Raw genomic sequence first — 26,889 nt, 5'->3', positions numbered from 1 at the left:
CCTCCAACACAAAGCAGCACCAGTCTTCGTTGTGCGCCAAGGCTGAGAAACTCTGAGATAAAAAACTGACTCTTACAGGTACTCACAGACTCAGAAAATAAACTTATAGTGGCTGAGGGGAAGGAACACTTAGGGAGTTTGGGATGGACATGTACACGCTGCTATGTTTATGATAGATAGGCTGCAGAGGGTGAGCAGGAGCATAAAGGTGCAGCGGACGGGGCCCAGGCCAGTGGCAGACACGGTAGCAAGATGAAATGACTCCTAGAGCCTGACTTCCTACTATGAAGAAGTGTTCCAAGAACATCAGGTTGGAGAAACTGACCCACTGCAACGTAAAACAAACTTAGTCCAAATGGTTTCATCCAGGTTTGAGAAGTCACTCGAGTGTCCAGAACCAAGAGATCAAGCCCTGAGCCTTTGGAGTGGGAGCACTGACTCCAAGACCCTGGACTACCAGAGAACTAACCCTAGGGAGTATCAGATAGTGAGAACTCACACAAAGGAAACCACTTAAATGCAAGACCCAGCATCACCCAACCACCAGTAGCACCCTGTGTAGGACACTTCATCCAAACAACAAACAAAACAAACACACAAACCCAATCATCAACAGACAGGATTATCACCTCACTCAGCTTTGCTCACCAGAGGAAAAACAAACAAACAAAAAAACTCGGCATAAATCTCACCCTATATGAAGCTTACACAAACCGCTGCACCAACCTTAGGGGCCAGAAACCAAAAGGAAGAAAGAATTCAACCGTGAAGCCTGGGAAAAGGAGACCTCAAACACAGTAAGTTAAAAAAAAAAACAAATTAAATAATGAAAAGGTGGGGAAATATAGTACAAATGAAGGAAGAAACTAGAAATACAGAAGTCCAAATAAATGAAGAGGAAATAGACAAACGACCTGAAAAAGAATTCAGAACAATGATAGTAAAGATGATCAAAAACCTTGAAAACAGAATGGAGAACATGCAAGAATCAGTTAACAACGACCTAGAAGAATTAAAGAATAAACATACAGAAACGAATAACACAGTTACTGAAATAAAAAAAATACTCTGGAAGGAATCAATAGCAGAATCTCTGAAGCAGAAGAACGAATCAGTGAGCTGGAAGATAAAACGGTGGAAATAACTTCTGAAGAGTAGAATAAAGTAAAAAGAATGAAAAGAACTGGGGATAGTCTAGAGACCTCTGGGACAATATCAAACGCACCAACATTCGAACTATAGGGGTCCCAGAAGAAGAAGAGAAAAAGAAAGTGTATGAGAAAATTTTTGAAGAGATTATAGTTGAAAATTTCCCCAACATGGAAAAGGAAATAGTCAATCAAGTCCAAGAGGTACAAAGAGTCCCATACAGAATAAACCCAAGGGGAAACATGCCAAGACACATACTAATCAAACTAACAAAGATTAAACACAAAGAAAGAATATTAAAAGCAGCAAGGGAAAAGCAACAAGTAACACACAAGGGAAACCCCATACGTTTAACAGCTGATCTTTCAGCAGAAACTCTGTAGGCCAGAAGGGAATGGCAGGATATATTTAAAGTACTGAAAGGGAGAAATCTACAACCAAGATTACTCTACCTGGCAAGGATCTCATTCAAAATTGATGGAGAAATCAAAAGCTTTTCAGACAAGCAAAAGTTAAGAGAATTCAATACCACCAAACCAGCTTTACAACAAATGTTAAAGGGACTTATATAGTAAGAAATGTGAAGAAGTGAAGAAAAACATCTACAAAATCAAACCCCAAACAATTAAGAAAATGGCAATAGGAACATAAATAGCAATAAAATGGATAACCAACAAGGGCCTACTGTATAGCATGTGGACTCTGCTCAATGTTCTGTGGCAGCCTGGATGCGAGAGGAGTTGGGGGAGAATGGATACACACATATATATGACTGAGTCCCTTCGCCTGAAACCCATAACATTGTTCATCAGCTCTACCCCAATATGAAATAAAAAGTTAAAAAAAAAGAAACACTGACTCTTACAGGTATTTACCAAGTCACAAAGCTGATGAATGCTGAGTCGGCTTCAAGGTACTAACCCTCTGATTCTGAAGCCAATGCTCCTTGTCTGTGATGGGGAGATTCAGTCCGGCCAAGGCCAAGGCAACTGAAGGATGGCTAAGCCTGTATCTCTTCCAGCAGACAGTCAGGAGCAACCCAGGCTCTACTGAAAGGACTTCCTGAAGCCTGAAATGACCTGAGCTTCCTAGGATGAAGTTGGAGTTGGCACCCCAGGTTTGGGAGTCATAAACAATGATCTATTTGCATTTGGAATTTTGTAAGTGGTCACTTCCTACTTGTGACTGCCCACTTTGACTCCCAGGTACAACATCTGTCCGTAAGTGTCAGTGACCTGGGTGAACTTCTTGAGGTCCCAAAAGGGGTCACATCACCTTCTTACCAGAACTGGACACCTTGACCAGGTCCCTGGGGGCAAGTGAGACAGCTGTGCTGTCCTCAAAGACAGGTAATATAGGTCAAAGCATGAACCATAGTAAGTGCTTACTCCTTGGAAGGAAAATTATGACCAACCTAGATAGCATATTCAAAAGCAGAGACATTACTTTGCCAAAAAAGGTCCATCTAGTCAAGGCTATGGTTTTTCCAGTGGCCATGAAGCTGAGCACCAAAGAATTGATGCTTTTGAACTGTGGTGTTGGAGAAGATTCTTGAGAGTCCCTTGGACTGCTAGGAGATCCAACCAGTCCATTCTAAAGGAGATCAGTCCTGGGTATTCATTGGAAGGACTGATGCAGAAGCTGAAACTCCAATACTTTGGCCACCTGATGCAAAGAACTGACTCATTGGAAAAGACCCTGATGCTGGGAAAGACTGAAGATGGGAGCAGAAGCAGAAGAGACGACCGAGGATGAGATGCTTGGATGGCATCACTAATTCAATCGACAGGAACTTGGACAAACTCTGGGAGATGGTGAGGGACAGGGAAGCCTGGCGTGCTGCAATCTATGGGGTCATGAAGAGTCAGACATGACCGGACTGCTGAATAATAACAACAAATAGGCTTATCAGGACTCAGAAGCCAAATGGGATACTTTGCCCAAAATAAAGGAGCTGGAAAGTCCTTGATTAATAATTCCAAGAGCAGAAGCTCACAACTTCAATTTCTGGCCAGCAAAGCCCCAGCCAGCTATGGCCTGGCCGGCCTAAGACAAGAACTGTCTTTCTGGGGCCAAGCCGTAACATACAGGCCTGTCCACTGGTAACTGGAACGTGAAAGCAGGGGGAACACAGTAGGCACAGGAAATAAAGCTACAGACAGAAAGCGGATCAGGACCAGGGCAAGGGCTACTAGCATCTCTGTGGGAGAAGACCCATCAGCAAACCCAGCATTGGATTTTGCTCCCAGTTCTCCATACTGCCAGTTCTCTTGCTAGTAGCTTTTAAACTTGGCTGAACTTTAGAATTAATCTGGTGAGCTTTGGAAAATTCTGACGCCCAGGCTTTAACCCAGACATCTCTGGGGTGGGACGCAGTCATCAGTATTTTTTAAAGCTTCCCTTGTAACTTCACTGTGCAGTCAAGGTTGAGAAACACAGAATTAAATCTTCCCTTAATGCCTTGATTAGTTCAAGTTTTTCACTGCCTGAAGTATTGTTTACACTTACAGTCAGTAAATTCACACCAAAAGACTTGAGGTCCACAAAGATAAGATTAATAGGCAAGAATCCAATAATGGAAAGAAAAAAAAAACTTCTTATTTTTTTAAATAGTAGTAATAACAAAACTATCAGACAAAAAGCATACCCTTGCAACCTCTTTCTTAGCTAAACCATCATCAACCAGGATGTTCCTAAGCATGATTCTAAAAAAAAAAAAAAAAAAAAAGTATTGGGTTGGTCAGAAAGTTCATTTGCATTTTTCTGTAAGATGTTAAGAACTTTTTAGCCAAACCAATACAATAGGATTATGTCACTCAGAGCCCTCAAAAGTTCCCCAGTGCCTATAACACTTAGGGTCCCTCACAGTCAGCCCAGGACCAACTCTGAAGCATTATCTCCTGTTCTTGTTTCTACCCAAGCATATAATTTACAGGTAATTCTACTTGCACCATTGCCAAGATATGTACCCACCTGCCCCTTTCACTTGTCAAAATTCTACTCCTCTTGAGGGCCTCACTAAAAGGCTACCTTCCTCATAAAGCCATTTCACTCCCCCCAGATGGAATAATCATTCCATCCTCTGTACTGCCCTCCCCTCAAACACACACAACATAGATAATTCTGTCATCACAGTTCTAATATAAAGTTTATGTTTACATATGTGCATCCCTCTGAAAATATGAGATTTCACTGAGATCAGGAGATGTGCTTTATCCATCCTGGTACCAAGTAGGCCCTTGGGGCGTGCAAAATGAATGAGTGAGTGAATGACAAAACAGTAGGTTGAATGAAGTCCACACTGTGGTCAGGCGTCTGGTCCTCCACTGTTGAGACCTCAGGGAGATGCTCTTCCAGCAAACAGACTGAATTACATTTTCCCAGGAAGGTAGCTTTAAATCTATCAAGTGAAATCATCATTACCCATGTCTCGCGTTAATCCTCTGGGCTCATTAGCATACCAGATAATTAGCAGGCCAGGCAGAGAGCAGGATGTGGGAAGGAAACATTGCCTCTGATGGGGACTGTCAGCAGAGTGATGCAGGGTGAGGGACGGAGCCGTGGTGCCAAAGATTCCTGGGGACCATCACGCTCGCCTTCACTGGGTGCCTCTCCCCTCTGAAAGCCCCACCCTGCTCCCCTCCCTTTTATACCCAGAAGCCCCGCCCTCCAGACTCGAAGCCAAATAGCCATGGAAATATCCCGTTATCCAAAGAAATAAGGGCTGGGGGAAGGAGAAGGTGAAACTGCCCCTCTGCTCCCTCCTAACAGCTTTCCATGTACTGCCTGGGGAGGCAGAATCGGGGAGTGAATGGATCTTCAGGCTGGAGACTGGCAGTTCCTTTAATCTCCTGTGCTCCAGTCCTCACACACAATCCGAGGAGTAAGAGCACTTCCCTCACCATGTCACTGGGAGGTGCTTTCAACACCCCCTGGCACAGAATAAGTGCTCAGCAACTGACTAGCTCTAGTCATGTCTCAGGTTAGAATCAGGTTAGAACTGATGTTTTCCAATTGTGGTGTTGGAGAAGACTCTTGAGAGTCCCTCGGACAGCAAGGAGATTAGACTAGTCCATCCTAAAGGAAATCAACCCTGAATACTCACTGGAAGGACTGATGCTGAAACTGACGCTCCAATACTTCAGCCACCTGATGCGAAGAGTTGACTTGTTAGAAAAGACCCTGATGCTGGGAAAGATTGCAGGCAGGAGGACAAAGGGATGGGAGAGGATGAGACGGTTGGATGGCATCACCAACTCAATGGACATGAATTTGAGCAAACTCTAGGAGATTGTGAAGGACGGACAAGCTAGTACGCTACAGTCCATGGGATCGCAAGAGTCATACACGACTTAGTGACTGAACAACAGCAACATATTCAAGTAGTTTAATTTAATGGAATCCACGCACGAGACTTCCCTTCCTACTCCACCTCCTCAGCTCCCACTGAGGAGGGGGGCTGTATGAACTCCTTGGAGACAGAAGCAAGGCAGCATAAGCATTGGGTATCTCCTGGGGAGGCTCCAGGGAAGTGAGGAGACACTAAGCGTCAGGACGAATACTCAGGATCCCTAATTTTATGACCGGCCTTATGCCATGTGGTCAGGGATGTCACAGCCCTATTCCACCAACCTTAGTTCCTGCCACCTCTATCCCAGGTTTGCCCAAGTCTCAGGACCAGGGGGAACCATGTCTGAAAGATCAACATCCCCATCTTGGGATACCAGGAGATCTGAAAAGAGTCTGTGGTTACCTTGACTACAGCTGTGTGGATCCCTACCAACCTGCCCTCTCCCCTCCCACCCAGTTATTACAGCAGTTATTACATCAATTCTATCCTCTGGAAACTGGTAATTAAAGGACAAGAGTAAGCATTTATCCTGCCTTCATAGGAAGAACTCTGGTTGATCCCCAGCTGATGAGGGAAAGCTCTTCTTTACAACAGAATGTCAGCCAATAAATGTGGAAAGAATTGAGACATCACAATTTTGCAAACTCTAATGAAGCTGTTAATTCAGGTTCAAACATGAGGGTAAATACAATATTAACAGGGTATCAGAGTATGATCCCACAGATGATGGCAGATGATTTGATGATGGGAAGAGATGCAAGGGAGAGACCCAGCAGTTGCTACCTTAACCAAGGGACCAAAACTAGCATCTCTAAGAATGGGCCCATCACAGAGTAAGCTCCTCCTGCTATGATGCAGTGCAAAGTACACAGCTTCATCCATGAAGTTCTCCGCCAAAAACATTAACCTCGAACCTCATCAACTCCTTAAACCCGACTCTGAGTTTATAAGGAATACAGAGAAGGGAGGAGTAGGTTAAGCGAAAGCACAAGGGACTAATCAGATAGATTCATAATACAAGGTTACTGTATGGGACCGCTTTGTTTGGATTTGTTTTCTTCCAAAAGTCAATACTAGAGGAAGTGTGAATAGGAGCATTATTCATAATCAGAAAAAAAAATGGAAACAGCTCAAAGGATGAAAACAGAAATAAAATGTGACATATCCATATAATGAAACATTTTGGGGAATAAAAGGGAATGAAGTACTGATACAGGCTACAACAGGGATGGACGCTGAAAACATTATGCTACACAGAAGAAGCCTGTCACAACAGAACTATGATATAGCATGTGATTGCATTAGCATGAAATATCCAAAATGGACAAATCTACAGAGACAGAGAGTGGAGGAACTAGACTGAGAGTTTGGCGGGAGGGGAGATAACAGCTAATGGATCCAGTTTCTTTCAGGGGTAATGAAAATGTTCTAAAATTCACTATTCTGTGGATGCACTAACTCTACTGAATTTTATACTTTATATGGGTTAATTATATGAAATAAGAATTGCATCTCAATAAAACTGTTAAAAAAAAACTGTGTATATGTATGTTATGTTATATTGGGAGGAGCATTGATTAAAGAAACAATAATAATATGCAATACCTGAATCTCGATTGCCTTTTCAGTGGAGGCTGAGGTTTTAAAGTTAACAAGCTGTACAAATGTTCTGGGGACAACCGAGGAACTCTGAATAAGAATGGAAGGCAGCCTGGTAGCACCAGAGCACATAGAAGGGGAGCATTGGGGAGAGGCAGAAAGTCAGCCCAGCAGGGACTGGGCCCTTGTGTGGAGACACCCAAGCAGATTAGCAGTCTGGAGGAATATGAAAATAGTCTCCATTCAACAGAATAGAGCAAATTAATAAGATCATGGGAGGCAGATTTCCTCCCTGCAGGAACAAAACGAAAGATCACTATGGAAAGGGCAAAAACTTAGAATGAATTCATGGTGTTAAGTTAAAACTGGAAGCATCTATGTGAACTGGTGGTTCAATATAGATGCAAATATGCATGTAAATTTCCTAGTTTTGTCCACTGGGAGGGCCCAGACTGTGACAATGTAGTAGTAATGAGCATATCCAGCACCCAGATCTTGGTTGTGAATACCATTTCCCACTAAAAGATATCAGGATTCACTGGAAAAGTAGCTAGTTACAGGACTGAGGGAGGAAAAAGAAACGAGCCTTCTTGTTGGACCAGAAATTTTAAACATGTGCAAGGGATCCAGGGAAATGTCAAAAAGGAAACCGATATCAGCTTGAAAGGGTTTCCAAATATGGGAGATTTTGAGTTTCAAAATAATGATATTAACAGATGAGAACCCATTGAATAAAACAGAAATCGGGGCCTCTACTGAAATAAAATAAATGAATAAGAAAGGGAAACTAGAAAGCTCTTCTGTATTTTAGAAAGCCAACTAATAAATGTAGATGGAAAGATGGAATTAGAAAATCACCATTTGGCAAGCATCATTGTAATAATTCAGGCAAGAAAAACTGATGGATGATAAAACCAGAGGGTGAAAGAGGGAGGAGAAATGGGGTTTTACATAGTCTCAGAGCCTCTCCCTGGAAGACACCACGTTAATCAAGTGATAAAAGTTAACACCGTAAGTACTGGGACAAATGAGTCATCATGTGCCTCCAGATAGAATGCAGTGAGAATTCTGACCCCATCCTGTGAAATTCAGTGATCTTACCTCATAGCTTAGTGGGTAAAGAATCTGCCTGAAAGGCAGGAGACCCGGGTTCGATTCCTGTGTCGGGAAGATCCCTTGGAGAAGGAAATGGCAACCCACTCCAGTATTCTTGCCCGGAGAATTCCATGGACAGAGGAGCCTGGTGAGCTACAGTCCATGGGGTGGCAAGAGTCAGTCACAACATAGTGACTAAACCACCCACCTGTGAGATTCAGCCCCAAACTCATTACCTGGATTTAATCAGGAGGGAACATCGGACAAACCCAAACTGAAAATCATTTGGCAACATGACTAGCCTTGAATTATTTTTTTTTAAGTCAAGGTCATGAAGGTCAGGAAGAAACTGAGAAGCAGTTCCAAAATAAAGGAGACTCCGAAGATCTGACAACCGAAAGCCTCCTGGGAGGGATCCTTTGGCCAAAGAGGACATCTCTGGGACCACTGGAAAAGGATACACAGGCATCCTTTGCATTAGTCTCGTATATATATAAACACATTTTAAGTTGTCTTGAAGGGCAAAAAAGAAAAAAAAATTACACATATTATCTCCTCTTGGAAGATTTTTAGAGCCTACCCTGTGTTGCCTTGTGTAAACTTCGGTTGTTTTCACGGAATCTGTTTACTGCTCCCCTCCAGGCTATGAGCTCCTTGACCTTCTGAACCAGGCCTTGTGTGTGTGTGTGTGTGTGTGTGTGTGTGTGTGTGTGTGAGTGAGTCACTCAGTCGTGTCCAACTCTCTGTGACCCCATGGACTGTGGCCTGCCAGGCTCCTCTGTCCATGGAATTCTTCAGGCAAGAATACTGGAGTGGGTTGCCATTTCCTTCTCCAGAACCAAGACTTATGCATTTCCATTTCTTTAGCGCTTAGCCCAGAGCATAGGAAGCACTCTGTCGATGTTGGTTGAACCAGTGCCCTGGGTAACTCACAACCCGTGAGACTGGCTAGTGTATCTCTGGACATAATGCAGCTGTGCGTGTACAGTAGCTCAGTCATGTCCAACTCTTCATGACCCTATGGATGGCAGCCCTCCAGACTCCTCTGTCCATGGAATTTTCCAGGCAGGAATACAGGAGTGGGTTGCCACTTCCTACTGCAGGGGAATCTCTGGGACCCAGGCATCAAATCCAAGTCTCTTATGTCTACTGAGTTGGCAGGTGGATTCTTTATCACTGCGCCACCTGGGAAACCCCCCTGGGCATACTGACTGTCGGTAAATTCCTCCAGATATGAAGCTGGAATACGCCTCTCTGCAAACCCAGAGCATGTCTTCCCTACAGCAATGAGCTATGTTTTGTGGAACAGTGTCCTGCTTCCGAGGAGCACACTGCCTGAGACCACAGACTCCAAGGAGCCGCCTTCTTGCCTCATTGCTTCGCAGGAGAACAACGGTCCCTGTTTGTTTAATCCCAGTCCATTGTGGCAGCCTTGACTGCACAGAGCTCACTTGTGATTCATGTGAATGTCACTTGAGCTCCCAGAGGTTTGCAGCCATAATTCAACATTTGTTAATAGCCACTTAGAATGTCCCTGAAATAGCTAACAGGCCCAGGGGATAAAAGGTGTTCTGCTAAGAAATCATTCTAGGAAGACAGAAGCAGCCTTGGCCCCAACTTTAGAAAACACTGTTATTTCCAGTTCATGGAGATGCTTCTCTCTCATTGGCCACCTTCTCACACTTTTAGAGGGGTGGACATCTCTCAGGGCCGTCAAGGAGAAAGCAGGACCTAAAATTCCCTACACCATCATGGTGGACATGCTAAAACATCCAACCAACACAGCTCCCGCTCCAGAGAAAGGTCCCTCTATCATCATAGCCAACGGAGGAGAATACAAAAGAGAACCCAGTCCAGACAATCTCAGGAGAAAGCCGCCAGCTCAAAAAACAGAAATGAGGGAATATAAAAATGTTATACTGAATTAGAAGCCAAAAAAGGGGTGAATAGATGGAGATGTAAAGACAGAGGAGGGCCCAGTTCACAGTTGGGCTCTATCATGCTGCATAGTTTACAAGTTACTTAATTTTCCCCAAATTGGACTGAATCTCTTACCCAAGGTCATCTAACTGATACAGGAAGTCCCCTACATACGAACGAGTTCTGTTCCAAGAGCACGTTTGTAAGTCAAACTTGTTTGTAAATCCAGCAAAATTAGCCTAGGTACCCAACTAACCCTGGAGGAGGGCATGGCAACCCACTCCAGTATTCTTGCCTGGAGAATCCCCAAGGACACAGGAGCCTGGAGGGCTACCGTGTGTGGGGTCACTAAGAGTTGGATGCAACTGAGCAGCTAAGCACAGTTCACCCAACTAACACAGTTGCCTACTGTACTGTAATAAGTTTAGAATATGTTCACATCTTTGAAAGTTCAAAACTCGAGATTTCTTCTGTAAAAGACTGACTGTCTATGGTTATAAAATTTAAGTCAAGGCCATCTCACTCCACGGCCCCGGCTCTCAACCCCTGCACCATCCTACAGCCTGCAACTCTGTTCAGAGCGCAGGTGGACTGAACCTTCAGATTCAAGTCACGGATTCGGAGGCAGAAGCTCTCAATGCCAAGCTCTCGCCACCTGGTTCCTTCAACATATCTGTTTCTCATAAAGTTACCATTTTGCCAGCTGTTGCTGTTTTTCAGTCCCCAGTCGGGTCTGACTCTTTGCGACCCCATGGACCGCAGCCCGCCAGGGCCCCCTGTCCCTCACCATCTCCTGGAGTTTGCCCAAGTTCATGTCCAGTAAGTCAGTGATGCCATCCAACCTTTTCAAATGCCAGAGTCGAATTTAAAATGGGGAAGTGGAGGCAGAAGGAGCCAGCAAGGCGGAATCCCATGCACATTTGAAAATGGATGCTCATGTCCTAAGGTCAGACCCCAGAGGCCCCTAGTTAGCAATCTGAGAGGGACAGTAAGTGTCAGCCTGGCAAGAAAAGACTTCTTCACCTTCTCCACTTTCCTAAAGAGAGTGACATGGAATTACTAGGTCTGTCCACCTGTCCATTCTTGAGCCGACAGACCAGGGAGGCAAAAATAAAGGATCTGAGGCAGATTTGCAGAGCTGGAAGATCAAGGAAACCACAGATGTGTGTCTAGCTCTTAGGGGTGCCATGCTTCTGACAGGCAGGAATTACGGCAGCAGGATCCAAAGCCCACTTTCCCCGAAAAGGAAAAACTGATTTCATGGAGTTGATGCTCGGCGCCCTGGCTATGCAACCAGTGAAACCAGCTGCACCAAGATGCATGACATTAGCCCAGAATCCACCTGCATGGTCATCAACCAAAAAGGTCTGGGGGGAGCCCCCTCTCAGAACCAGTCATTTGACTGCATCCGTGCTCCTCTTCCTCCTCTCAGCCTGGAACTGGAGCTGGAAGGTCTTATTCCAGAAAGTTGGAATATCCTCCTGCAGCGCAAAACCATCCTCTGGTGCAAACTCTTATATGTAGGGTGGATACACAAGGTCCTACAGTGCAGCACGAGAAACCATAGTCAAAATACTGTGATACAAACTGGGGCTCTGTAACAACCTGGAGGGGTGGGGAAGGGTGGGAGGTTCAGGAGGGAGAGGACGTACATACACCTACGGCTGATTCCTGCCGATGTATGGCAGAAATCAAACCAATATTGTAAAGCAATTATCCTTCAATGTAAAACAAACTTAATGGAGAAGGAAATGGCAATGCACTCCAGGATTCTTGCCTGGAATATTTCATGAACAGAGGAGCCTGGCAGGCCACAGTCCATGAGATCGCAGAGAGTCAGACACGACTGAGTGGCTGAGCACAGTATGGCTCTATACACGCATTTATGTCATTGAATACACCCCACAGTGATCTGGGACTTAATGGGCTCCCTAGGTAAACATTTTTCCTAAAGGTGACAGCTGGCTTTTTCATCTATGTATCTTCAGCATCTAGCTCAGTGTCTAGCGCATAACAGGCATTCAATTTTTTTTTAATGAAAATAAATAAACAAAATTTAAAAATCCTATGATAAGCCATAATGGAAAAAGCAAGAAAAAGAATGTATGTATATATGTGTGTGTGTGTGTATATATATATATATATAGATGTATGTGTGTGTATGCTGCTGCTGCTAAGTTGCTTCAGTCATGTCTGACTCTGTGCGACCCCACAGACGGCAGCCCACCAGGCTCCCCCATCCCTGGGATTCTCCAGGCAAGAACACTGGAGTGGGTTGCTATTTCCTTCTCAAATGCATGAAAGTGAAAAGTGAAAGTGAAGTCACTGAGTCGTGTCCAACTCTCAGCGACCCCATGGACAGCAGCCCACCAGGCTCCTCCGTTCATGGGATTTCCAGGCAAGAGTACTGGAGTGGGGTGCCACTGCCTTCTCCGATGTGTGTGTGTGTATATATATATACATATGTATGAAAAGTAAATCACTGTGCTGTCCAGCAGAAATTAGCACAACATTGTAAATCAACTATACTTCAATAAAATTTAAAAAAAAAAGAAAAGAAACCCTCATTTGCCTTCAGTCATAGAGAGCTGGGCTGCTTTTGGCTCTTCTCTCAGTTTACCTGCACAAAGGTGAGGGATGCAGGCAAAAGATGGGGGGCTACATGGACAGCTGCACCCCCCTGCACCCCACTCTCCTGCTCTCATTCAACCCTGGGAGCTGCCAGGCTCCTGGCTCCCCGAGCAAGATCCAAGAGTCATGGAGGAAGCTTCAGCCTAAACTTCAAGTCTTTTGAGCTGAAGACTCACAGATGAATAGCCTGACTTCACTCAGCCCAGCACAAACAAGCTCGATGTCCTCACAGAGAACCCCTAACGGGAATCAGAAGGCAGGAACTCTGATCCTCAAAGGTGCCGCTCTCTTGCTGAGTGACCCTGTGTCTGTCACTCAGCTTCTCTGAGCCTCACGTGTTCAACTCTGAAACAGACGCACTGTTACCTTTTCTGCTTTCAGAGTTACTGTGAGGACCAAACAGCATCTTAGGAAGCCTGGAGGACCTGGAGCCAGAGTACCTGGTTCAAATACCACTTCCACCAATTCTTAGCTAAGTGACTTGAGGCTTGTCATTTAACCTCTCTCAGCCTCAAATTTTTTCCCTACCAAAAAAAAACAGAGTTGCAAATAGAGATTGAATCCCAGGTAAAGGACAGGATTTGAGATGTAGCATGCACTCAGAAAACATTAGAGATTATTAACGGGTTTTGTAAACCACATAGTTTTGATCAAATGGAAGGAATTCTATTTTTGACATATTCTGGGTGTCTCTAGTAGCTTAGAGCAGGATCTGGGAGTCTGGCTTGTTCACAGCCTCATCCCCATACTCTTGGAATTCACAAATATCAATGTGGATTTCCGCCCCCCCACCAAAAAAAAAAAATAAATCCTTGGCTATCAGATCTCCTGTCAGTAAGCTTTATCTCCACCTCATCTTAGTAATAATAAAAATAACAGCAGCAACAAAATACTGACATTCTACATCTGGCCAGAAGCTCGAAGCTTTGCTTCTATTCTTTCATTCATGCAGCACACCATCCTATATAGTAAGTGCCAGTTTAATTAGTATTTAATACATGAGGAAACAGAGACGTAATTTGCACAAGGTCATTACTAAGATTCGTTTTTTTAAGTCAGAGAACAGTTCACTTCTGACAACAAGCGGGTGGGTTTTCACCTCATACCGAGCAATTCTGACCCTAACTACCCAGAGTTAGGGCAAACCCCAGTGATTCAATGTTCAGACCCATCAGATGGTCCCCAGTTCAGATGCCAGTCTCCAAGACACTTGTACTTCATACCAGCTGACTATAAATCAGGGTTCCCATGACCCACTCCTCGGGTTTGATAATTTGCTAGAATGGCCTCCAGTTCTCAGGAAAAGTTCATTTACTCTCGCTGGTGTATTTTAGAGAACACAGCTCCAGAACAGACAGATAGAAGAGAACCTTAGGACAGGGGATAGCATAAGGGGAACGGAGCTTCCGCCCTTTCCCTGGCTATGCCAACCCCCGCAGCACCTCCACGTGTTCACCAGCCCAGAAGTTCTCTGAACCCCTTCATTCAGAGGTTCTTATGGAGAGGTCCCATTACATAGGCGGGACTGATTAAACCATTGGCCACTGGTGATTAGCTCAATTTCCAACCTTCTAATCACATGACTGATGGAAACCAGACCCCATCCTGAAGCCATCCAGGCGGCCAGCAAGATTTACTTCTTTAGCATAAACTCGGGTCTGGTTGAAACGGCCTTATTAGGAATAACAAGAGAGACTTCTCTAGCAGTCCGGTGGTTAAGACTTCATCCTCTAATATAGAGGGTGAGGGTTGAATCCCTGGTCAAAGAGCTAAAATCACACGCGCCTGTCGGCCAAAAAGCCAAAACATAAAACAGAAGCAATATTGTAACAAATTCAATAAAGGCTTTAAAACAATTTTTTAAAAATACTCCTCTCACCCAACCCCTCCAGATATTCCAAAGGTTTTCAATCTCTTGCACCAGGACCCAGCAAATGAAGACCAAATATGCCTTTCTTATAAATCAAAAAATCATAGCTATGCAAGCCTGGAGCCCACACTTCTCAGGCACTGGCATCCACAGTCAGCTAAAATATCTCATTCTATAATTACCTCTGGGGCCAGTACCCCTAGTTCCTCCCCACACTTGCCATAACACCCTGGTACTCCCAGGCAAGGCATTCTCCCAGCCAGGTTAGCCTTCCCAGCCTCTAGAACTGGGGCTATCCTAACCCCATCATTCTGGAGGTACCCTTTGTAAATAATTTTCTTTACTTATTTATTTTTTTTTATTTTTGGCTGTGCTGGGTCTTCACTGCTGTGTGGGTTTTTCTCTAGTTGCAGCAAGCAGGGAAGGCTTCCCGGTGTGGTGGCCTCTCTTGTCATGGGGCAGAGGCTCTAGGGCTCACAAGCTTCAGTAACTGCAGTACACGAGCTCAGTAGTTGCTGCTTCCGGGCTCTAGAGCACAGGCTGAATAGTTATGATGTGCGGGCTTAGTTTTTTCTTGGCATGTGGGATCTTCCCAGACTAGGGATCGAACCCATGTCTCCTGCCTTGGCAGGTGGATTCTTTACCACTGAGCCTCCAGGGACGCCCTAGAGTAACCTTTAACTCAAGTACCTCTTTGTCTCTCCTGCCCCCCACCGGAAACCAGGCTAGGCCCAAACACATCCAAGATCTGCTTTCTGAGACTGGCACTGGTGCTCAGAATTGACGATGAATTGTCCTGGGAACTACTTGTCCAGAAGCCGCACAGACTTCCTTGGGGAGGCCAGATCATTTACCAGCCACTCCAAGCCCTGGGGACCACCATCCACACACATCCTCCTCTCTCTCTGGATGAACTGAGCCTCTTCTGTCTCCAAGGATTTTCTGGCAGCAGCATCCTTATTCCTCACTCTTGAAACTCTCAGCCTCAAAGCTACACGGTATTGGGTGTAGCAAGCTACATGTGCTGGCTTGCCTCTATTATCGATTCCTCTCAAAGCCATCTGTCAGTGGCCTTCGCCTCTGACCCCAGATATCTGTTCCAAAAGGACATAAATCAAAGATGCTCAGAGCTGAAAGTAACTGTAGAGGTCATTACATCCAACTCTTTACGTGACATTGATCCACCTCTATAGCATTACCAGTAAGCGATTGTGCGGCCTCAGCTAGAATGACAGGGGGTCCCAGGATGGCGCCTTCCAAGCAGCTGATGCCACCTCTGTGAATGACTTCCCACCCGTGGGTACCAGCACTGCCCTCTGGCCTCTCGAAGAGAAAATCTCATCTCTTTTCCCTAAGAGGACCTTCTAAGTGCATGAAAGTGGCAATCCCCTGGCCTTGGGTCACCTGCTTCCCTTTTCAGGCTAAACAGTTCTCAGTTCTTCTCTGCGCTCCTCATCACTCATCGTTTCTGTGACATATGAGGAGCATCACCCCTGGTCGGCCATACATTTCTCACTGCCTCCTACTTTATGGATGAGCCCGAGCCACTGCCAACATCAAAGGCAGCCGCCTCCTCCCTGTGGCCTGAAGCCAGACTGAGGCCCGTCCAGTGAAGGTTGGCAGGAGGGCAAGAAAGGGACGCTCTCAGAGGCAGCGGAACTGGGAAAGGACGAGAAGGCGGGCGTTGGTAAAGGTGAGAGCTAGGGTGTGGGCAGCCTGAGGTGGGGGCGGCGGCGGGTGGGGACCGGGGGTATGCGGGAGCTGCGAGAATACGAATAGCTCAGTCCTTAGGGCACAGACAACTTTGGGAAGGGCTTTCCTTGGACAAAAAGTTCCAAAGAGGAATAAATAGCTGAGCCTAGAATAATTTGAGTTATGAAAAGTCTCCCTTGGGAATTGTTACAGACCCAGAGATGGATACATCTAGAGAGACTGAGGCTTATAAGACTTTTATTTATTTATTTTTTACTTTACAATATTGTATTGGTTTTGCCATACTTCAACATGAATCCACCACGGGTTGAAATCGGTATTTCCTTCGCTCCAAGCCAGATACAGGTTCACGTGCCTAAGTGATTCTCCATTTTGCCAAATAGATGGAGAAGCAAAAACGAATCAATACATAGGTTGGGTTCCCTAGCAGAGCCTGAGACAGGGTTCCTCATCCAGGTAATTTATTGAAGTGAAAGTGAAGTGAAGTCGCTCGGTCGTGTCTGACTCTTTGTGACCCCATGGACTGTAGCCTACCAGGCTCCTCGGTCCATGGAATTTTCCAGGCAAGAGTACTGGAGTGGGTTGCCCTTTCCTTCTCCAGGGGATCTTCCCAACCCAGGAATACGAACCCGGGTCTCCCGCATTGCTGACAAACGCTTTACCATCTGAGCCACCAGGGAAGACAATTGATTGAAGGGCTGATGAACTCGGGAAAAGCCTAGAAGGGAGTGGAGGCACGCAGGATAGGGAAGGACGAAGACGTAAGCAAAGTGGTGTTTGGGGGAGACGCGGAGCTCAGCCTGACCCCATGGAAAGCTCGGGAGCGTGAAAAACGGCACTCTGTAATTTCTGGGGTCTTGAGACGCCTGGCATTGTGAGCACCTGGGTCAGTCCGTTGCTGGCCCCTGGCTGCCCCCAGGCGGTGGGGAGGTGTATAACTTCTCAGCTATCTCCTAGACAGGCACTGCCAGCTGTCTAGGGACCAAGGGCGTCCTTCTGATCTCAGGGCAGATAGGAGCCATTGTCAGGAGCTGTAGCCCCAGCAGCAGGAGGGAGGGTCTGGATGGAGCATCTTACAGCGTCTTTCACAAACGCCCTTGCTAACTTGAACACAGACCCCTGCTCACAACTCTAGGACCAGCGTAACGGAGACTTAGGCAGTGATCAACTGCAACCACACACAGGGCTCATGGGCAGTTCTGACTGTAGGGTTCGGTGCCTCCCTGTTTCTGCTACAGCCACACAGGGTATCAGGGTATTTTTCCTTCCGTTGTACAGCTCTATCTACATAACACAAATAAATAGATAAGCATATCTGGTTACTAAATAACATCCACTCCTTGCCTCCAAACATAAAATTGTAGTTTCAATGAACAAATGTGAGATCGGAAAATAAACTTTGATTGTGTTCTACTATATCAGGGTTCTACAAATTGGCACGTCCTTAGTAATCACCTACTTGAGTCTGCTCATCTTACAAGTAAAGAAACTGAGGCCCAGAGAAGCTAATTATCTTGCCCAAGGTTGGGTCAACTCCATCAACAGAAGTCAATAAACGCAGGCAAATACGTCCCTTCTGCACTTCATGGTTTATTTCTCCTGAATACAGATTTCCTTGGCCAGTGAGGTAATCGATAGGGAATGGACCTGAGTCATGAGAAAATAAGTGCTGGGAGACGGAGGCATGCGTTCACAACCAAAGGATGACCCTCTGCAGAATGTTCTTCTCAAATAAAGCCCATTCTGACAAATAAGCTCCTGTCACAGGCTTCCAGTAACCACTAAGCCCCATCTATATGGACTGGCTTGAAGTCCATTGCAGGGGAGAATTATGATACATGGAATTTCAAATTTGCAGAGGTGATGAAGGCCATCAGTTTCAGGTTACAATAGATCATGGGTCAAATAGCCCTGCTGGTCAAGTTTGATATGGCCACCTTGCTCCATCAAACACAAACACTCTGACAAAAAAAGAGACAGCACACAGCACACTTTCAGATATCTCTAGACCCAGGTGACATATTTTTGTTCTGCTGGAGCAAATGGGATTACTTGGTTCTTTGAAATATGAACTGCTCTATGGGAACAATGCCTCTGACAACAAGTTTGGTGCTAAAAGCTACCAATTCAAAAAAATTAAAAATAAAAAAGCTACCAATTCAGTTGCGGGGGACTTTTTACATGGCATCCATTTCAGCTCTTACTCTAGAAATTGGTAGCAAACTAGGTTTCAGAAACTTTATAGAAAATTGTCTAGAGTTCATCTCATCATTAAGGGAAAGATTTGCTGTAGAAAGGAAAAGGGAGCCACTGGAGCAAGGGGAAAGACCCCATTTCCAATTCAGTGAGCTCTCGGGCAGCCTTCTTCCGTCAGCAATTCTGGAGGTCTAAGAGCTCCAGAAAAAAGTGGAAACATAGAGCAACTAGGTACCAGCCCAGTGGCCTGATGCGGCCTTAGCTTTTCTTGGCAGGCAGATGGTTTGGATTATTGTTAACATTCACTCCTAGTTAGTATCCCAGCCCTTCATCACATCAGAGAGAAGTCAACACAGCCCTGAAAGCTTTACTGCCAGAAAGACACGACCTAACACTCTGCAAACTAGAAGATCCCCACCAGAGGCTGGCGCTGTGGAAAACCACCCACTCAGCTGGGCAGAGGCTGCCTCTGCAAGAGCATGGTAAATATACACAAGACTTCCAAGCAACTTCAGGAATAAGAGCTCTCATTTACTTTGCATCCAATGCAATGTATATGTGTGCATGCTAAGTCTCTTCAGTCGTGTGCGACCCCACGGACTGTAGCCCTCCAGGCTCTTCTGTCCATGGGACTCTCCAGGCATGAATACTGGAGTGGGTTGTCATACTCTCCTCCAGGGGATCTTCCCGACCCAGGGATCAAACCTACGTCTCTTACATCTCCCGCATTGGCAGGCGGCTTCTTTACCACTAGCACCACCTGGGAAGGCCAATGCAATGCATACCATTTTGATACAGAGCCTAGAAACTTCTCAGGTTAGGGTAAGTCGGGGTCTATATACTGTGCTGAGGCAGGCAGAGATGACTAGGCAGGAGAACCTCGTGGTCTTCACAGTCCACGGTCCTCATGGTCATGAGGAGGCTCTCATCCCGGAACGAGATTAAGCCTCAGTCAGAAGATCCAACTGGGGTTCAATAAACACACCTCTGGTTCAGTCCAGCAAACATAACACACACAGGCCCAAGATGGCTTCAGGTAAATGCACAGCTGGACTGTCAATAAAGGGCCATCAGAAAAGAGTAACTTAGACTAACCCTGGTGGCTCCACGGTGAAGAATCTGCCTGCCAACGTAGGAGACACAGATTCGAACTCTGACCCAGGAAGATTTCACATATTCCAGAGCAGCTAAGCGCGTGTGCCACAACTACCAAAAGCCACGTGCCTAGAGCCACTCGCCACAGCTAGAGAGTAGCCCCGCTCGCTGCAACTACAGGAAAGCCCACGCAGCAACAAGAACCCAGTGCAGCCGAAAATAATAACAAATAAATGAAATTACTTTTAAAAAAGAGCAACTCCTGTTCAGTTGTGAACCTAAAACCCAAGGAAGCTGAGTTAAGAGAGGCTGGTACCTCTTTCTCTCACAAATTATCCCTGGATGCTCCTGGCAGATAAGACAAAATCTATCCCACCAAAGGGGTATTGCTCAGACCCATGGAGGCCCATCTGTAGATTTTATTTTTACACTACATGGACCTTTGAGGGAATTTCTAACCCTTTGGATACTACCCAGGGGACCCAGGGAGAAGAAGGCAAGCAGACACGGGCTGAGTGTATACTGCATGCCAGACCAGTCATTAGATGTACAGACGTATGAACCCAGGCATGACCAAATGGAGTTACTCCCCAAACACCAAAATAATACATGCAGTTATATCTAAGACACTATTATGGGCAAAGTTTTCTTCTTTATTCTTTCCCACACTTCCCAAGTTTTCTTCAATGAGCATGGATTGTTTCTATAATCAGAAAGTGTTTTATTAAAATAATAACAATAAGGAGACAAGTCATCTCAATGCAGAGGGAATCCCAGGTACCTACACTGTAAACGGAAGCCCCAAATGGCCATTTTGCAGTTGATATCAGAGTCACCTTACATTTGAAAAGCTGCAAACCTGCTTCACACACTCTGATGACACATTGGAAGAGCTTTCCATCTGATAAGCAGTTCTAAGCCCTGAAAATATAAAATTAGGAAAAAAAAAATCATGTCTTACAGGTAGGAGAGACTGAAATGGACAATGTATAAAAATTATCAGTAGTTAAAGAATGCAAGTATTAAATTAAATCTTCTCCAAGGTCCCTTTCAGCCTAAACACTTCATGATTCTAATGCAAGGGAAAGCATGCATAATGACTATTCTATCAGAGGAGTATGCCAAAGGCTGTCTAGAAGACAAGGGAGGAAGAGATTAATTTAGATTATGATATGGGGATAGGGGTTGGCAGTGGTTTCCCAGAGAAGGCCACAAAGATATTAGAGCTGGGTTTAAAGGATGAGTAGGATTTAAACAAATAGACATAGAGAGAGGTGAGAGATGTAAAGAAGACAGGCCCATGAGCAAAGGATGTGGGATCAGTTCAGGAAACAGCAAGGAACTAAAAAAAAAAACAAACAAAAAACAGCTTCCCTGGGTATTTACTGTGGGCAGGCCCTGTATTCAGCATGACAGATGCAGAGAAAGTGTTTGAGGAGGCAAGATTCCTGCTCTCAACAAGCCCCCCAATCCAGAGGGGTAAGAAATGGGCCATAAGCTCTCTGATGGCAAAGATCTGGTCTAGCACCATCCCTACTACATGGGAGGTGCTCTGTTTGATTAACAAAGGAATGGATGTGCTAGACACTCACAGGACATACTGGATAGAAGACGCCTGCCTGGTACCCAGGCCGCTCGACTCCTATCAGGAGTCAAGGGGCAGCACAAGCTTCCTGGGCTAAGGTTAGCAGCATGAGCTAGACATGGAAGCCAAGCTGGTGGGTAAGGAGGGTGTTCAGGTAGCAGAACTGATACGGACATACTGTGAAAAGGGAACGCTTGACACGTTATGAGAGTGAAGAATCCCACAAACACAGCCGTTGCCCATGATCTAAAGCTGTTAGTGAGTCACAGTGTGGAAGAGTGGGCAGGGCCCTGGCCTGGAGTCATGAGAGCCAGCATCCAACGAAGGCTCAGGCAACACTCCCATGGGATGCTGAACAAAGCAAGGGGCCTGCCCTTATACCAAGCGTCTGCTCCGCGCTAGCTCTCGGCATCCTTGGCCTCCCTAGATCAGTACAACGACTCTGAGTGGCAGGTATTATTGTTTTTAATTAGAGATGGAGAGAGTATAGTTAAGAAATTTGCCTTACACAAATTACAGATTATACAGGGAAGAGGGGGTACGGTTGGAATTGAACTCAGATCTCTCCCCAAAGGCCCCATTCTTCACACACCTGCTCCTCTTGTGATAAGGAGTAATAAGATTAACTATGGACCCACCGACCTGGGGCAAGAATTCCAAATATATGAGCTTGCTAAACCCTTCTCAACGCCTCTCTCTAAGGCCATGTGATGTGGATGACTAAGAGTCAGAGAATTGCCTCTAACAAGATGCCATTGTGGAGGGACCTTTCTTTCAGTACAAAAAGAAAGAAATGCCTTTCCTAAGAAATGTCAGGTTTAAAGTACACGCACACGCACACACACACACACACACACACACACACACACACACACTATGGGAATCAGGTTAAAAATGCAAACTGGGGGGTCATCTGCATTCCTGAACTTGGAGGCAGATGAACCCCAATGTGATAAGCAGAAAAAAGACATGAAACTGTCACATGCTAGTTACAAGCAGTGGGATTGCCACCTGTCAGCAACAGTTAGCTGCTGAATCCAGCTGTGACCTCCACTCTAAGAAACCCCATCCCTGCAATGCTAGGCTTTCACCCAGGGCTCCATACAGGGAAAGTAGCAACCTCCTCGCTACCGTGACAGCATTACTCATCAACGGACTCTTCTGGTGGGCTGCAAACAGGGCAAGCAGCCTGGACAATAAAAACCTTCCTATTTATCTTGATGATAACCCTGCCTTACATCTGCATCATTGTCACAACACACAAAAGGACTTTCATATATACCGTCTCACATGATTCCTTCTCCCCTGTGAGTTACAAAGTCACCAGTTACAATCAGATGTTCCATGAGCAAGTTAGTGCCAAGAAGGGTACAAAACCCAACCTAGGGAATAAGCTTAAGAAATGATGGAGCTGGGATTCAAACTTAAGTCTTCCTACTTCTAATCTTAACTTCAGCTCATCCAGTCATGACCAAACACCTCCATGCCGAGCCCTCTCACCCTTTCCTTCCACACTAGGTCAGCTGGGCAGGCTCTGCCAAGTAGATACTGTTGAATCAAAATGCTCCTCTTCTTTCCCAGGAAGGAAAAGTATGTACCCATCTGAAGTCAGATGGTCCTGCTGCTGCTGCTGCTGCTAAGTCGCTTCAGTCGTGTCCGACTCTGTGCGACCCCATAGACGGCAGCCCACCAGGCTCCCCTGTCCCTGGGATTCTCCAGGCAAGAACACTGGAGTGGGTTGCCATTTCCTTCTCCAATGCATGAAAATGAAAAGTGAAAGTGAAGTCGCTCAGCCATGTCTGACTCTTAGCGACCCCATGGACTGCAGCCTACCAGGCTCCTCCGTCCATGGGAGTTTCCAGGCAAGAGTACTGGAGTGGGGTGCCGTTGCCTTCTCCACAGATGGTCCTAGGTGAGGGCTAAGAATATACCTGCCCAAGCATGGAGCACACCTGTTTACATGGCAATCAGAGTCCCACACACAGCTTCTGGGACTTTTAACCTCCGCTGACAGTCTTTCGCTCTGCTCGAATCATGGCTCATTCGCTAATTAAAGGGTATTATGCACTTCATTGCTCACCAGCTAAGAACTTGGAATAAGGAAGCGTCTGCAAAAGCATTAGCCCTGGAGATGGCACTAGGTGCGCTTTACAGAAAAAGAAAAACGAGAAAAATGATCCACCTGGGACAGTCCCTCCCCCACACTTTACTGGTCTACTAAGCCAGCCACAGCTCATAGAGAAGCTCACCCAGCATAGGACAAACCCAGAGAGAGTCCAGCAAATGAACCAAAAGGAGAGGGGTGTGGGGTACAGAGAATCAATGAGAGAGAAAGATGGTGAGCTGACTTCTCCCATAGCCACCTGTGAGGTCTCACACTCCTCTGGTACACCCCAGGCCAAGGACAAATACACCTGGACCCCAGACCAAGAGGCCAGGGAGACCAGGGTGAGTGGGAAGGATTAGGCTTCACTGCAAGGTCCTGGAACAAACATGACATCATGGCCCACCCTTGGAGCCTGGCTGCTCATTGTGACCAATGGGCGAAACAGATCGGCGTCCCGCCTGGAGACTGCTCCAGGTTTCCCGGAGTGGATGCCCTTTCGGACACTCTCCTGCCCTATTGCACACAATCGAGCCCTGAGACCCATCCCCCTTTCAATGCAGGGGGAAGACTGAGGGTCAGTCCAAAGAGGGGCACTCAACCTAGGTCAGTCTTGAATCTGGTGAGGATGACAGATAATGACATGTCACTTGGCATTTATTTCCACAGGCAGCTTCCCTATTGAAGTGAGAACCTGGCAACGTCAAAGGCTCGGGTCAGGATTTAAGGCCTGATCTTTGGCCTCTGGGGACCCCAGGGACCCAAATGACAGGCTGAGTATGAAACAGCAGCCGGGGATCAGAGAACCTTTATTTCTAAATGGAACTTGGTCATGAGTTGAGAGGAAGTCACTAGGTGGACATGTGGTCATGTGGATGCTTGGGAGAACTTGGTCCTGAGGCTGCTACCCACCACGGTGGCTCTGGTGCCACCCTCTCTCTCTCTCTGCATGTTCCATGCATGTTCAGGCAGACAGAGGAACAGCTGAGTGTGTGTCTGAGCTGCGTGGTGCAGTGGAGAAGCTGAGCGTTGCCACGGCACTAGAAAGCACGGGGTGGATACAATGATGGTTTCAGCCTCCAAGAATGAGGTTTTCCCCCCATCTCTCCCCAAGCCACCTAAGACATCATTTGTGCGTGACATGTTTTTGGATCCTGTTTGCTCCAATTTAGAAAGGCTTCAGGACTGCTGGTCCCTTCCCCCAGCTCAGACCCGCTTCCTCTTCAGCTTCCATATACCACAGCCTGATTCTGCTGGGCTCTTTTGCACAGTGTTTCAAACAAATCACACAGAACAGCTCCCCCAAGAAAGAGAGCTCTACAAGCAGCGAGCAGCAGTACCCTCTCCTTCCCCACCCCCCAACACTCAAGCATTCTTGGCTTTTCTAGAGAAGACCAGCGACAGCCCACAGCAAGCACAGAGGCTATGGGCAGAGATTGGTTGTAGCGTTAAAAGAAACTCAGAGCAAGAGGCTGGTAAGGCAGTGGATCTGAGAGCAGGCGGGGAATGGATGTATCACAGAGCAAGGTAGGGCATGTCTTAATTAAGCAGAGGACCTCAGAAGAGACCTGACGACAGAGTCGGGTCTCTCTGCCATTTGCCACACCGAACTTATGACTGCCATTTGGCTCAAGGTTCTGAGACTCAAAAAGCTCTAAGGCAGCTTTGGGAGAAGCAGCCACACTGGGCTTCCAGAGGGTCCCAAGGCCCCTGCTGTCCCAGGCCCTCCTGGGAGCAAGGAGCTGTCGGCAGCAGCAATCAGACCTGTGGTGCCAAGTTCTGCCCAGCAGCCCACTAATTAGGCAGACACAGCTCTCCTCCCATCCTTTCTCTGCCCCTCCAGGAAGCCTCTGCCTGAAAGGAAGCCACCTCCCCTCCGCTTTTGCTCTTTACTCAGCTCCACACTCCTCCTCCAGGCTTTGGCATCTCACCGCTGCTCACCCCCTCCCCACACCACTCCTCTCGTATCCACGTTGTTAAGCAATCATCATCACACAGATAGCAAACTGAGCCTCTGAGTTTCCAGCTGAAACTCCCAGACCAGCCAGCCTGCAATGCTTTGCCCTCGCAGGCATGTCACAGGTCATCCTGCCTCCATCTGAACCCTCCTCTCTGGGCCAAGCACCCTGGACATCTCTTTGCTTTTGACCTGCCAGCAGACCAGACAGAGACCCTGGGGCCCCCGGCCTCTCCTCTCCTGACACGGAGCTCAGAATTCACACAGGAAAAGGCAGCAATTCCACACCTTTGCAGCATCACCTGCTCCAGCAAGCTCCCAAAGCCACTGGAACCAGCCAGGCTGCCTGGGGCCCCTCACCCCCTTCTCTGGCAGCTTTAAGCTCCAGCCCAACCCACAGGATGCAGTGCCTGATGCTACTTCCGAGCAGAGAGAGAGAGGGGAGAAAAAAATGCCACCTCGTCAATGACAAGCTGTTCCAATCACACAGCTCAGACACCAAGTGCCCTGGACCACGGACCGCTCGGGCCTCCTCCCTTTGGGTGGGTGGAAGGCAACTCGGCACATCTGGCGGAGCCATCGCCCAAAGCCAGGCCCCCTGCTCGCCCTGCACATCCGGCCAGACAACAGTGCCCCATCCCAGTGGGCAGACGCCTCCTGCCAGTTCCAACAACTCTGGCCAACTCCCCTCTTGGCCTTCAACCTGAGGCACGGCTCTCCCTTCTGCTCCAAAGCACAGAGAGACCTCAAACCGAGCCAGAGGCCACCAGCATGGCACTTCTCCAAAGGACCAAGCACAGAAAGGCGCTGAATGCCAAGTACTCACGGTGGTGAAGTCCTGGTGGCCGCACTCCTGCCCCTTGAACTTGCAGTAGAGCATCATATCCTTCAGGTCATGGCCCACGCGGTGCAGGAACTCCCGCATGCTGAACTGCTTGGGTCTGTAGTGCTTGAAGTCGGCCTTCCGCTGCAGCGCCTCCAGCACCGTGGGGTCGGCCAGGTGTGGGTCGGGGATCTGCAGGTTGACGTCCAGCAGCGCCAGCAGTTCCCCGGCGTGGTACAGGTCATTGGTGGTGAGCCTGGAGAAACGGAAGCCGTTGAGGTTGCAGAGGGTCACGGCCGGGAAGACCAGACTTTGGGCCACCACCTCGTCCACCTTGGTGACGTGCTGGTAAGAGAAGTAGTAGGACACCCTCTCCGAGCTCTCCACCAGCAGCAGGCCCAGGGAGCCCACGAAGGCCACGGCCCAGAGCACACGCCGGACGGTCAGCGGCCCATAGACGAAGATGTGGCGGATGCCGTGGAGGGTGGAGGTGTTGGCGAAGATCTGGATGCTAGAGGGCTGCAAGCTCCCCTCGCTGGGGCTCTCCTTGAGGTCCATGGGGACCCTGTGCAGTTCCGCAACTGGCTTCAGGTTGATCAGATTTCAGGGAAAGAGTTCCCAGTCCTCGGGGCTCTGCTTAAAGCTTGATGTTCAAGGGAGGGAAGGAAAAACCAGCATCAGGCAGGGCAGCACCACCGGAGTTTATCCTGAGAGCCCAGCCGCACGCTGCCAGGGGTGAGTGTTTATATATATTTAAAAAAAAAAAAAAAACCCATTCAAACTCTAGCTCCTGATTTTTTC

At 47.0% G+C, this 26,889-nt stretch overlaps 1 protein-coding gene across 1 annotated transcript in view; it reads right to left on the bottom strand.

Moving 5' to 3' along the window:
* Positions 1–26,646, bottom strand: part of ASIC2 (acid sensing ion channel subunit 2) — a 1,230,438-nt gene extending 1,203,792 nt beyond the window's left edge. Inside the window, exon 1 of the mRNA XM_068977218.1 lies at positions 26,092–26,646. Coding sequence (XP_068833319.1) covers positions 26,092–26,646 — 555 coding nt within the window. The remainder of the gene's footprint in view (positions 1–26,091) is intronic.
* Between the last annotated feature and the right edge of the window lie 243 nt (positions 26,647–26,889).

This window comes from Capricornis sumatraensis, chromosome 8, assembly GCF_032405125.1.
Source record: "Capricornis sumatraensis isolate serow.1 chromosome 8, serow.2, whole genome shotgun sequence".
In the NCBI taxonomy this organism is placed as follows: Eukaryota; Metazoa; Chordata; class Mammalia; order Artiodactyla; family Bovidae; genus Capricornis; species Capricornis sumatraensis.
The sequence above is the reverse complement of the archived record's forward strand: the minus strand, read 5'-3'. Positions and strand labels throughout refer to the sequence as shown.